Source organism: Filicampus tigris, chromosome 4 (genome assembly GCF_054856515.1).
Source record: "Filicampus tigris isolate MCC_2025a chromosome 4, RoL_Ftig_1.0, whole genome shotgun sequence".
NCBI classification, from domain to species: Eukaryota; Metazoa; Chordata; class Actinopteri; order Syngnathiformes; family Syngnathidae; genus Filicampus; species Filicampus tigris.
This window is the reverse complement of record NC_141220.1, coordinates 15,630,696-15,644,733: the sequence shown is the minus strand read 5'-3', so window position 1 is coordinate 15,644,733 and position 14,038 is coordinate 15,630,696. Positions and strand designations below refer to the sequence as shown.

General features: G+C 39.8%; 2 protein-coding genes across 14 annotated transcripts in view; both read left to right on the top strand.

Annotated features, from left to right (window-relative positions):
• Positions 1-9,649, top strand: part of mef2aa (myocyte enhancer factor 2aa) — a 126,909-nt gene extending 117,260 nt beyond the window's left edge. For 6 of the 8 annotated variants that reach the window (XM_086027635.1, XM_086027634.1, XM_086027637.1 and 3 more), the window contains 3 exons: positions 5,175-5,304; positions 5,406-5,529; positions 7,268-9,649. In XM_086027635.1, the coding sequence (XP_085883761.1) occupies positions 5,175-5,304; positions 5,406-5,529; positions 7,268-7,652 (639 nt within the window). In that variant the 3' untranslated portion in view covers positions 7,653-9,649. The remainder of the gene's footprint in view (positions 1-5,174; positions 5,305-5,405; positions 5,530-7,267) is intronic. The other 2 variants (XM_086027638.1, XM_086027641.1) reach the window with 1 other exon arrangement.
• Positions 9,650-11,819: 2,170 nt separating this feature from the next.
• LOC147148624 (multiple C2 and transmembrane domain-containing protein 2-like) overlaps positions 11,820-14,038 on the top strand; it is a 54,672-nt gene continuing 52,453 nt past the window's right edge. For 3 of the 6 annotated variants that reach the window (XR_015086539.1, XM_086028690.1, XM_086028688.1), the window contains exons 1-2: positions 13,612-13,700; positions 13,882-13,957. Coding sequence is in view for 4 of the 6 variants with exons in the window: in XM_086028690.1 (XP_085884816.1) it covers positions 13,931-13,957 (27 nt within the window). In the remaining 2 variants the exon portion in view is untranslated. Of the gene's footprint in view, positions 11,857-13,404; positions 13,569-13,607; positions 13,701-13,881; positions 13,958-14,038 lie in introns of those variants that run through there. The other 3 variants (XM_086028689.1, XM_086028691.1, XM_086028692.1) reach the window with 3 other exon arrangements.

Below are 14,038 nucleotides of genomic sequence, written 5' to 3'. Positions count from 1 at the left end.
GGCGGCTGTGGCTGGTCTGCAGACAGCCTGTCATTAGACCGTAATGGTATTAAATTAATCACATCTTGGCATGACAGAGTGTAGATGAAGACTTAATCAGGGGGGCCAGGGTGTGAGCCAGATAATATCTTGTCGCCCTTGTCGCGTCTTACGCATGCTATTGATTGAGTGCCTTTATTAAGGCAGTCCCGGCCCGGTCAAAGGAGAAATGGAGTGGGCACAGTACAGTGTGAGTACAAGTAGCATTTCCTCAAATAAGAGTTCAAAGCATCTTCAGCAAGTACCTGACATTTATTTGAACGTGTCTATTTCAGAGGTGGCTTTTATTTGAATAAATGCTTGTGTCAGGGAAGGGTGCAGTGCAGTTGTAGGAACCACCTGTTCCCTACTTAAGTCGGCACTTTATTGTGGACTAAACAATCTGGCCCACACATGTGTCAAAGTTACATTATCAGAGTCTGCACTTGGGTTGTAAAGGGTTTTTGGGCAATAGCTAGGGATGGTTTCGTTCTGCGTTTTGAGCAGAAAGAGAACAACAACAACAACAACTTTGGGATTTTCCTCCCAAAGTTGTCTCTTTGTTTTGCTTGTCTACAAAACGTGTATTGTACAGTGGACAAATTCCAGTATCACTGTTGTACTGGCAATTTTAGTTCAAAATGAACAGATATGAAACATTTTAAAATGGTAATCTCCCTCTTAGTCCTTGACTGTTTATGTACATTTTATGGTAGACTTGTATAAAATGTATAGAACAAATAACACATATTTGCTGGAATGGTCCATATAATATAAATACATATAACAACATATAACATATACACGTTCATGTACTCTATTGTTGAGGTATTTGATTGGGTCTCAGTATCGGCAGACACTTAAAACCAAAGACTCGGACGCGGGTGCCAAAAAAGCGTGATTGGGACATCCCTAGTTATTGGACATTACCTCTCGGGGAGGGCTTCATCAGCATGGACACGTTGAGTGGACAACGTGTCTGTTCAAGTGGCCTATCAACGCAGAAACACCTATTTGAGCATTTCCACTGTGGTATGTAAAGGATAGAGGTGAAGGAATATTGGCTGGAACACTTTGTTTGCTGTCTTTTTGCAATCTGTGCTGTCGCTTGTCTTCTTTGTTGCGGGCCTCCAAACAACTTTGCAACTCTTACACCCTCGCAAGCCATTCACACATTGCTCCATTGTTGTGGCCACGCGTGTGAAGTCAAGATGCACATCTGGCGCTTTTTGTTTCGGCGGTGTCGTGACAAACAAAATGAGTGCTGCAGCACTTTTCTCAACTATTGCGTTCATTATCCTCCAATCCTTTGGTTTTGTTGAGGGCAGTCGGAGGAGGACGCGGAAATGGATTTGATGAGTTTTGCTTGGGCAACTGGCTGACTTTGAGGCATAGTGCTCGGACTGAAGATGTTTTTAAGCAGTTTAAACACATTTTCGACAGCTGAATGTGTTTTTTTGCTTTTGTTAGTGAGAAACATATGCCCAAGAAAAAATCTGCAAGTGTGTTTGCTTACTGGTCTAGAGTGCACCGCACACATACCATTTCCACAGACAATCACCAGTGTCCTCCCCCTCCCAAAAAAGTATGTTGTAGTACCAAGACTTTGACTCACAGAAGACTCTTACAGAATATTTTCCTCCTCAAAAGGAAATACCAAACTGGACGAAAGTTGAGACAAGCAGGTATGGTTGTACCACTGTTTTTTCCCCATCCTTTCTTTCATAGAGGCTCTTTAAGCCTCCTGTTACATTTGTTTCTTTGGCACGACAAACATGCTAGCAGGCCACTGTGCCACTGCATGTTTAGTCATGAATTTTGAAAATAGTTATTTTGAAATAATACTATAGTAAATAGTTAGGAATCAGACATTTGACAATCAGGCCTTTACTGTCATTGTTTGGATGGGGTGAAAATGCTCAAAATCAGACTGGCTATCAATGTGTGTACTAGGGGTGGGAATCTATGGGTACCTCACGATTCGATCCGATTCCGATTCAGAGGCCCGCGATTCGATCCGATTCCTACGATTCGATTCGATTCCGATGCATCACTACAATGGCTTACATTTTATATTTAATCTAAAACACTGGTAAGTTTTTTTAAAAAAACAATTGCATAACTCAAGGAAGAGTAAGGATTTATCACTCTTTAACTTTTATTAAAGTAGCAAGGCAACCTTGTTTACGTGTGTGTCAACACAAATTTCTAAAAGTGCCAATGGCAGCATTTGTTGTAACAAATGTCTGTAACTTCTCCTATAACAAAAAAATGATCACAGCATATTTGAACTTAATCTGATTCAGCGTAACCTGTATTTTAATATTTTAAGTGCAATATGCATCGTCTGATTGACATTACTGTGTAACTTAGCAATGAACACTGCCTTTATTTAACCTAATGTAGTGCCCGGTGTAGTATATTTTCTTTTAAATGCTACTGCAATTTGCCCTGCGATTTGCTGGCAACCAGTTCAGGGTGTACTACTGCCCGAAGAGAGCACCCCCGCGACCCTCGTGAGGATAAAGCGGTTTAGATAATGGATGGATGGATGATATTTCAATTGGTGACCTTTATTTCACATGTAGTTTATGTTGGACGTGATATTGTGCATTACAGCAGAGGTCAGTGTTGAACATTGTGTGAAAAATGACTGTTGGCGAAGTGAACCAGAGAGCAAGAATGTCCCTGGGCGGACAAAAACAAAAGAGGACGAGACTACCGAAGAAAGAAAAAGGCAACGCGGTGCTGTAGCGATATGACTGGTAGAAGTACTGTACTGTGTATTTTCTCTGTTAAGAGCAATAAAAAGTTCGAGCTCGTTCCACAGTTTACTGTGAGTGGTGTAATTAACACTAACATTAAGCCTTGAGAAATTGCCATCAAACAGAACATTTTTATCATTCGAAATATAACGCATCATATTTTGTAACAATAAATAACATACTTTAAACTGTTAATCTTGCAGAAGGTGTGCATATTCTAGGTTTTTGTGTGAGGAAAGAAATAATCTACATGCTCTGGTGTTATTTTACTGCGCGACGGGAATTTTATATACAGTGTCTGCAACAGGGCTGCAAAAGCCCCTTCCTTCCACAACCGATTCGGGCGCAAATCTGATGCAATGTACTCTGCAATGGATTTGGTAATTTTTTTTTAATCTTTCGGAGTTTGGTGGGAGAGTTGCGAGAGCACCTGACAGAGTAAATCGGCTGTTACCATCTCCGACGGGTCGCAGCATGAACTCTGGGTGGTAACGTGTCATCTTTGTTGGGTTCCCGAAATATTTTTATCAACGTCTCACACTTAATAAAGAAACGGAATGTCTCCAAACCGATGCTTTTAACGAGGATTGCGCCGCTCCAGATGTCTGACGTACCAACGCACGTAATCGCCTGCACATATTTTTTATTTCATCATTTTAATAAAATGCACGACGCATCGAAAAGACTACTATCGTTCCCACCCCTAGTGTGTACTCTATATTAGTAAGCCACTGAGAAAGAAGCCATATTCTCACTACATGTTTTGGCTTTTGAAAATGGCCTCAGCCTGTTCAAATGGCTCCTCTGCATTCACATAGGCCACTCCACACCCGGAAGGATTGTGAAGGACTGTTGTGCGCTTGTTTCTGTTTGTGTTTTTGTGTAGCATTTTCAGAACAGATTATTTTTTTCATCAGGAAGATAAAGTGACATCATCTGGATTGAGATCATTGTGTCAGATACGTGTTGAAGGCATTTGGCCTCCGAGTGCTGGAATAAAGCAAGGAAGCTGTCAGCATGATGATGATGATGATGATGATGATGATGATATTATGGCCGTTGCACACGTTTGTTACATTAGATTGGCCATCACGTTTGCTTTTGATTGTTGCCGTATGGCTGCAGTATGCTGTGTTTTTTGTTGTGGATTATACGACATTGCATTAAAATATAGCCAAAGTTGGATATTACACGATTCCATGCCAATAATTTCATCAGTGTCCCTTGCGTATTGCACTTCAATGCATGACATTTTAAACAAAAAAAGTTGGGTGACGTGTGCTAGGCCATAAACATACCAAACCAGATGTCTAGAGCACCATCGTGTGGTAGCAGATATTACATCCATTGAGAGTTGAATGACAGCATGCCAGTAGTTGCATAATTCAACCCAATAGTTATTATATATACATATATTTTCTATGACTACAATTACTTACTGTTATTTTTATGAATAATTTCATAAACGTGACATTATTTGTTTTGGAAAGGGGCATTTAGGTTTTTTTTTTTTCCTCCCTTGACTTTATTATTATTGGTATCATTGTTATTGTTATTGGAGATATATTGTGTATTATTACTGTTCAGATAAATGTATTATACAGTATATTTGTAATCCTTAATATTATTTTAATTAGAATCACATTTATTAATAAATAAATACAAGTGCATGATATACCGACTTATAATAAATGGAACACAATTATAACTACATCTAATGATAATATCCATCCATCCATCCATTATCTGTACCGCTTATCCTCACAAGGGTCGCGGGGCGTGCTGGAGCCTATCCCAGCTGTCTTTGGGCAGTAGGCGGGGGACACCCTGAATTGGTTGCCAGCCAATCGCAGGGCACACAGAGACAAACATCCGCACTCACAATCACACCTAGGGGCAATTTAGAGTATCCAATCAACTTACCATGCATGTTTTTGGAATGTGGGAGGAAACCGGAGTACCCGGAGAAAACCCACGCAGGCACGGGGAGAACATGCAAACTCCACACAGGGAGGCCGGAGCCGGGCTCGAACCCACGACCTCTGAACTGTGAGGCGGACGTGCTAACCAGTCGACCACCGTGCCGCCTTCTAATGATAATATAAATGTTTAATTTTTGATATTGTAGAATGAAATGACAATGAATAAAATATAATAATAATAATAATAATAATAATAACAATAATGATAATAACATCTTACATCATATGAGGCTGATATATTGTTTGGAAAAATGTAAATGTAATATTTAGTGATCCACATCTAATTTCAGTGTTTTTTAAAACACACAATCAGCAATGAAAACAGTCACCCTAGAGAAAGGCATGCATGCCGCATACTACTACTGCGCCCCTACTGTACTATATTTCTGTGTTGTTTTTCTCCTTGCAGAACACTCAAAGGATAAGCAGCTCCCAGTCGACCCAGCCACTGGCCACTCCAGTGGTTTCTGTCACCACACCCAGTTTACCTCCACAAGGCCTGGTCTACTCGGGCATGCCCACCTCCTACAACCCTGCTGGTAAGCCTGGCCCTCCGGAAGTCTCACTTGGACTGTGTTGGATGGCTGTTCTTTCATGTTCATGATTAAGGAGTTTCTACTTGTGTTTGTTGTTTTTGCAGAGTATTCCCTGAGCAGTGCAGAACTCTCCTCCCTGCAGGGCTTCAGCTCTCCTGGGCTCTCGCTGGGCTCCATGTCAGCATGGCAACAGCATCAACTGGGCCAAGCGGCGCTTAATTCTTTGGTGTGAGTAACTCTCTACCCAACAAAGAGTACAAACATCAGCATTTGAGATTATTCAGGCACATGTGTCTTCCAACATTTGATAAAATCCCAAATTCTATGTGGACTGGGCATTCAGATTTGGATGTAAATGTTTAATTTGTGTATTAGTCCACTAGATGGTGGCATTTCCCCCTATTCAAGGCATGCCGGAAAATTGTCCCCATTTACTGTTTCTTGGAAGTGTGTGTCTCTATTAAAAGTCCACATTCATGGATGTTATAAACTCAATAATGTTATCATATTCATTGAATATAGTTAAAATCCCCCAAATATAATGAATACAGTGGTATCATGACTTACAAATGCCCTACTTTGTGAGTTTCTTGCGTTATGAATCACTGCTTGCGAGCCATAACTTAATATAAGATGCTGCTTGTGTTTATATGTATATGTGAAGTAGGGCTGAGCGGCTATGGAAAATAATCTAATTGCAATTTTTTTTACAAATAATTGTGATTGCGATATGAGATGCGATTTTTTTTTCAAGTTACTTTTTATGTATTTTTCATCAATTAATCTTTATTACAACAAACAATATCAGATCTGTTGTGCATTATAGTATACTGAGGTAAATGCAAATGAAGCATTAATTTAATATAAAAGACAGTTCATCTACTAAAATTAGAGATGTGTATTGGTACTAAATATTTAGATGTGCAGTTTGGTAAGCGTGCACCATGGCAACAGAATTCTGCCACACGTGTGGTGTAAACATACAGTAAGTACATTCTATACTGATACTATACTGTAAAGGCACAAACTCAAGTGCAGATTAAAACAATAATGTAAACAAGTAAGTACTTTTGCCACTTCCTACATATCACTTTGTTTCAAGAAACATGGACTGCATTTGTTAATCACTCAACTTCTTATATAGACTGAAAAACAATAAACCAGTGGCTCTACCACTTCTACACGTCACTTAATTTCATGAAAAGTGATATGTAAACGTGGAATGCACATCTTAAATCACTCACTCAACTTAACATATAGACGGATTGATAAAACATACAGATATAAAATTAAAGCTGACCCGATCTCCATTTAGTAACATCACACAAGCCGCCCAGAAGGAAATGTAAGATAATGCCTACTTATGACGCCAGCGGGCATTACCACTTCGGCGGCGTCTCATCATTTAAAATATTTTCGTCTGTCTTTTATTACGGGACATACGGCCGAATTCATCCTCTTAATATTTGACCGCTTGACAACTTTGCACGGAAGGGTTTTTATTTGTCGTGGCTCAATCAGCCACACACTCACGTGCTCCGACAGCAGCCAAAACATCCCAAAATAGACAACACACATACACGGTGAGGTTTTTTTCCCCACACGCGGGATGTTTTAACCATGCGAGGTGAAAAGGATCAAGCATCCTGTGACTGCGGCAGTGTTAGCTTAGCGTTCGGTGAATCCCCCTACCCCCTCCGCTGTCAATAAAGTAATGACCATTTAAACTGCAGCCTTTGCGATTACGTAATCTCATTTTCGCAAATTGTGATTACATTGCAAATGCAATTAATCTTTCAGCCATACCGTGAATACAAAAAAAAAGTAATTAAGGTAACGTAATGCCCTCGCATGTGGGCAAGGAGAGCCAGAGTTGCCAATGCACTTTCGGACATGTATATCTGTTGTATGTAAACAAGTCCTGAAAGACCACTGTTGCATGTTGTTAACATGTTGCCCCTCCCAGCAGCGGCGGAGGGCACCTACCTCAGGGCTCCAACCTCTCCATCAGCACGAGCCAGAGCATCAGCATTAAGTCGGAACCCATTTCGCCACCGCGAGAGCGAGTCACCCCCTCCGGCTTCCCACCCCAGCAGCCGCCGCCGCACCCCCAGCAGCAGCAGCAGCAGCAGCAGCAGCAGCAGCAGCAGGGCCCCGGCCGGCAACAGGAGGGTCTGGGACGCTCGCCCGCCGACAGCCTCAGCTCCTCCTGCAGCTCCTACGACGGCAGCGACCGCGAGGACCACCGGGCGGACTTCCACTCGCCCCTCGGCCTGGGCAGAGCGCCGGCGGCCGGCGACAGGGAAAGCCCATCGGTCAAGCGCCTGCGCATGGACGCGTGGGTGACATAGAGCGGCCGGCGGGTGTGGAGCAGGCAAGAGCAAAGGGTCCTTCTAGCTTATGATATCATTATTCAACAACTCCGGGTTCAGTTTGTCAATGAAGCAGGTACTGACTGTCAGGCGGGAACAGAGAGGCATTCAGAGACAAACACACGTTACAATAGATTGTTTGTAGTCATCTGACAATTATATTATGTCGTTGCTGTGTCGCTGTTGTGCTCGCAAACAATCAGAGCAGGCTGATGGCCACATTTTTTTAGAATCATGCTGTAAACACACAAACACACACTCGCGTATATGTAGTTATGTCAAGTGGCCTCTAATTTATTGATGTTGAAAATATGGAGTGGAGGAAGAATATCAAATGAAGTAATCGGTTGCAAAAATGCTGGGGTGTTCATGTAACTGTTAAAGGGGACATATTATCGGAAACAGACTTTTGAATTAATGCAATGCAATAATGTTCATCTTGTCTTCTTATTCGTTAAGTGCGTTTCTTTTTTTCGACAAAGACAGACTTTTGAATTGCTTGAGCAGTAATCCTTCACGCTATTCAAAGAGGGGAAGGACCGAGCCCTGAAAATGAAAACCTCCCAAAATGTTGTAATAAGTGAAAATATTGATAGTTTGAAATTTAAACATACTCCAAACTGTATTCCAAAACCTTTTCATGTCATTTCAAACACATCTTCAAACATTATTCTTAAAAAGAAATGTTTGCTGATATTCTTAATCTTTGGTGTGGAAATGCATATTATGTCTCCTTTAAAGTTAAGAGTAGGAAATTGGTAGGTTAAGTGTACAATGAAGATCAACTTGCCCAATTGTCATCACAAACCAAAGCTTGTCTTTTGCGTTTCGGTTACACTCAGTTGTTAACTGTGTTGTCGTATTCGTTCAAATTTGTTCAGGCAAAACCTTTGCTTTTATTGTGTAAATAGCCACTTTAATTTTGTTTTTCGCTGGAGTGTGTACTGAAAAAAAAAATCGCCATATTTTTGTGGATGAGCACCAAGTTTATTGCAATTTACAACCTAAAAGGTGATCACGTGCTGCTCCGTATTTTAATTCTGATCTTTTAGTGGCTAATGAGATTGTTCATTATCATAAATTTGTCAATCGCACTTTGACTTACCATCTCAGCTAGAGTTTTCCAACTTTTATCAAGCCAAGGCACACATTACGAATATATCATGGCAGACCATAAACAAAAAATGTTACAAAACCTATACATACATGAATAATGATGATCTTACTTTACTTACAAATGGACTTAGTGTGAAACCTGGGCTTGTTTACTTGAACACAAAGCTATTATTCTGATGTATGAACGACAACAGGTGGATACACAGGTTAATTGTTTTCTGCTACCATCTAGTGGAAGAGCATTTAATCGCTCCGCCTGTCACTGCATGTCAATGACATCGATACAGAGTATTTGGAGTGAACAAATAATTAATTGCCTCACAGTGGCTTTGATGTCATTACAAACGGATCCTGTGCCACAGCCTCGACTCGTTTCACCTCTATCAGCACACTTGTGACTCGGCATCAACATCCTGGGCAAACGATCGAGCGACTCTCAGGAGGCATCGCTGTGCATTGGCCGTGTGCTTCTCGCTTCAGTCCTCAGTACACAGCCCCGCGGTGATCTATGCAGTTTTGAAGCTCACACGCCACATATGATTCACATTATAGTATGATGTCAATGCATAAGGAGGGCCCACAGGCAGACTGTTAGCCTCGTAGGTGCCACTGCTGTATAATATGATTTAATACACAATTACACATAAACCCACGTAATGGTATAAGTGGAACCTCCAAAGGCCAACACAATTCAAATTTCCACATATAAAATTACGTAAACTCAATTAATTTGACTGTCGCCATCCTAATTGTTTGTTACCTGTACAGGCTATGTTTTAAGCAACATTTTAACATCTTTAACAGCTATACAAGTGCAAAGCCCAAGGGTGTTACCGAGGGGGGGGGGGGGGGGGGGGGGGGTCAGGGGCAGGCAGTGCCCACCCATGGATGGACACGCTCTGCCCACCCAAAGATAATTGGATGTCGTTCTGATGGCAGAACCCAAAACAAAAAAGAAAACATTGTCACCTGCATGTCCATACTGTTCAGTTATGTTTGTGTTCTAAGTTTTAACCTTTGTTTGTGTTGTTACAATCTCTTTCACCTTAAAACACAAAACAAAACAAACAAAAAAAAAACATTGTCGCCTGCATGTCCCTACTGTTCAGTTATTTTCTAAGTCAAATAAAATCAAATCAACTTTTATTTGTTTAGCCCAAATACAACAAAAGTTATCTCAATTAAGGAGAAAACAAAACATGTTTAAGGTGCAGTAGCCCTACGCTGGATTTCGACTTACTTGAGCATTGTAGCACTTTTTTGCCCCCCCCCCCCCCCCCAGCTAAGACTAATGCCCACCCACACCTGGCATCCTGTTAACACCACTGGCAAAGCCAACAATTAATCAAAACTACTACGTCAAAATAATATGTGGTTGCAACGGCCAGACACTTTGATATATATGTCGTGGTAATTTAGATATTTATTTATATCACAAATTTCCAATGATGCTGTTCATTGCATTAAGTAAAGTCATTAGTTCCCCGTGGGAGGTTAAAACAGTACATAGCAGGCGAAACTAGCAATAACAAAGGGACTCCAAACATAGCACAAGTTTTTTTTTTAGCACTTCATGCCATTGTACTCTTATCAGGGAATTTTCTAGTATCTATATGCACATGTAGGAAATGCCTTATCCCAAAGAAATACAACACCACTCAGTAAAATCACACCTCAGAAGAAGAAAAAAAAGCGCACGGCCAATACACAGTGATACACTCTTCCTCCTCTCTGGATGACGAATGTGAAAGGAATCACACTTTGCTTTGCTTGCTGGCTTTTATATATATATATATATACATATATATTAAAAAAACACAAATGTGTGTGTTTGCTCAGTGTTTGTAGTCCCAATTAGTTGACTTATTCAGTAAAAAGCTGTTTTCTCGGTTTGACTTCTCGGACCGTTTTGGCGGCACAAGCTGGACTTTGTTGCCAATGATGAAGTTATTTGTTGTCCCCCCCAAAAAAAGAGAGGAAAAAAATGTTAAGTTAAACTGTTTTGTTTTATTTTCATTCTTTAAAGAAAAAAAAAATATTCAAGTGAAGTTTTTATTGAACAATTCAAATACTATGCTATTAGATATTTGTTGTACAAAATTTGTATTTTCAGAAAAGTACATATATTGGCTTTTAATGTGTCATTTAGGTTATTTTTCTCTTTCTGTGTATATACAGTATATATAAAAAATGACAAACGCTGACATGGCATTTGTTCTCTTGTTGTGAAGAAGCGCACACACAAACACACACACACACACACGGAGTAACAAACTTGATTAAACACATCAGTGTATGTTCAGTCTGGACGTAGTGTCTAATTCATCTTTGACTTGCCCATTAAATGCATCTATTGGCCTGAAGCACTATGTGTGAACTCATGATACTGCATCCGTTAAGATTTTTTATATGTATTTTGAATATTCAAGCACATAAATGCACAAACGTTAGTATTGTGTACATAGTCAATAAGAGCCCCATTCTAATGCTTTTCTCTAAGCTATAGGTGCATTTCAATAAGTGAGAATCATTTGTTTCAGTACTGCAATGAAAGTGACATTTTTCTTTAAAATGCTCTATATTCATTTAATGTGGTCTAAGAATTATTGGTCTGAGGAAAATTAAAATGTACTTGAGCTACTAAAACAAAAAAAATCTTCAATGTGTTTACAACATCTGCTTTTAAAAATAATACCCATTTGTTTGCCAGTAACCAATGCAAATTACACCCAAATGAAAGAATCATTTATTTAATGATTTATTAATTGTTTAAATGATTACATTGATTAAATGAATTACCAACATTTTGATAGATTTGTGAACGTCTGGTATTCGATTGTTCTGTACAGGTGTACCTAATGGTTTGACCCACAGAAAGAAGGCCTTCCTGTCATATTGTTGTACTTTCAGTAACCGGCCTGCTAGTGGCGCTGTTACACCACAAATAATTTGCACCACTTTTGCGATGTGGAAGAAGAAAGGAATGGTCAAGATAAAAGGTTAAACTTCTTGTAGTTCACCACCCGGTCTACAGGTGCGACCATGAATAATTTTACTCTTTTTGACGGTGAGTAAGAAAGGCAACGAGCAGTCACGTAGGGTAAAATAAAAGCAACTGCTTTATCTTCTTTTTTTTTTTTAATCGAAATGCAAACCACTCAATTTATGATTTTACTAAACTATCACTGCGACAATTGTTCTAAATTTAACAGGGATACAGCCACCATGAGCACAATGTTAATTAAGTTGAAGTACTTAAAAGTACTATATTCCAGAACACTAGCAGATACTGTATAACCACAGTAATATACGTAGTAGACAGTGAACAGCTAATTAAACAATTTGTACATATTCATTGGACAGTGCTAAAATACAATTACAATTTAATTTCGTTGTCAAAGTAGAATTACTGGTCATAATTTGAATGATTTTATAGAAGTAATTTTGTGAGGTAAATGTGCTATAGAAAATGATTACCTGTATGCGTGTAGTTCTTTTCAAGATGGAAACAAATCGACAGTTTGGTTTAAGCTTTAACCTGGAACCTAAACTGCACTATGTTGCTTGCAGTTATGCGCCAATAAGTTTGAACATACAAAGCATTGGAATAAGGGGGTTTATACAGATCCTTTGTGTATTTATCATGTCAAATCTTCTATTTCATGCTATCAGGTGAGTGTTCGCGGCTCGCCGTCCCTCGGACCAGCTGTGCAGCAGGCGGGAACTGCTCCAGTGTGCATGTGTAGAGTAACCAAGTGGGCTTTGTGCCTTGTTTGAGTTGTGCGTGGAGGGGCTACGGGCCACCTGCCGGAGGGGCTTGCCCTGTTCCAATCCTCCCAAATCCCGCCTTTCAACCGGGAGCCAAGCTGGGGTTCTTTCGTGTGGTCCTGATCCTCCGTTAAGACTTGGGCAAATATTGAACAAGCTTGGGCCCAGACTCAAAACGCATCTGTTGTCATACAGTCTCCAATCTACTGCCGGCGTAGAATAGGGAGAGACACAGTTGAACAACACCGGGTCTTTCACATTCACTTTTTGTGTGGAAGTGGAAAGACATACTATTATACTTTGCAAACACAAATAATGAGTACATAAACATTTTTCTCATAGGATTATAATTTTTAAGCCCAACAAAATGTGTCTTTACTCTTGTAATTATTATTATTTTTTTCTATTACATAAAAATATGACTTTATTCTGATGACATTACCACTCAATTTTGCTGATCCTTATGAGGGACAGTAAATTTACACTGTTATGCCATCTGTACACGGATGTCTTTGCAATGAAGCAAAGTGTCATTTCTTCAATGTTGTCCCATAAAAATAATTTAAATATTTACATAAATGTGAGACCCACCTTGTTCACCTCACCTTTGAGATGTATCGGTGCCCTGCATGCTCAGCACAATATGGCTATTTCAACCAAAAATGTTTTCTCAAATGTAGTATAGTTAAGAATGTTAAAATCTTCTTAGAAAGATTGCCTAACAGTTTATAAATGTTTTAAGATGCAACTATTTAATTCTGGATGAGTATATTTGTATTTCCGTGATGTCCTGTTGGATAGTGAAGATCGACCCCAGTCCCGAAGCTGATTTGTGACATCATTTCAGGGATCATTTCATCACACCTCGTAACCTTTGGGAGGTACCTTTTTACGGCTCGGCTCTGAAATGCAACAGTTGCATTCTTACAGGTGTTGAAACTCACCTCGTAGGACAGGTATGGCCAGTTTCAGCCAGCAGGGCCACTCCCACCAATGACCGACCTCCGACTGGTACGTTTTGACGCACGTCCTCCTTTGAAATCAAAGACATAATGTGGTAGCACTGCCTCATTGAAAACTTGGATTTTGGGACGAGATTTGACAGAACAGATAGCTTGTTTTTAACATCAGTCCACTAGTGGAGTAAGTTTGTGAAGAAATCTATTCTGACTGTCATTAATATGTTGGCCTTGAGATAATGCTTAAGATTTATCATGACTATGTTTCTGTTTCTAATTAAACTAAATACTTTATTAATGATGTGTATATTAATTATGCTATGACTTTGGCTGCTGCTTTACATTGTAGTTTCACTTTGTTTCAGGGTAGAATACAGCTCCAGTGGCTTTTATTGGTCCATATAAATTGTTAGAATGTTTCTTTCAAGCTTAAGATACCATGTGAGTCACTTTTACCTGGTCGTCACCATTCAACACTGCGTTTTCTTTGGTATGTGCACATTTCAAGTCAGTGATGTCTAC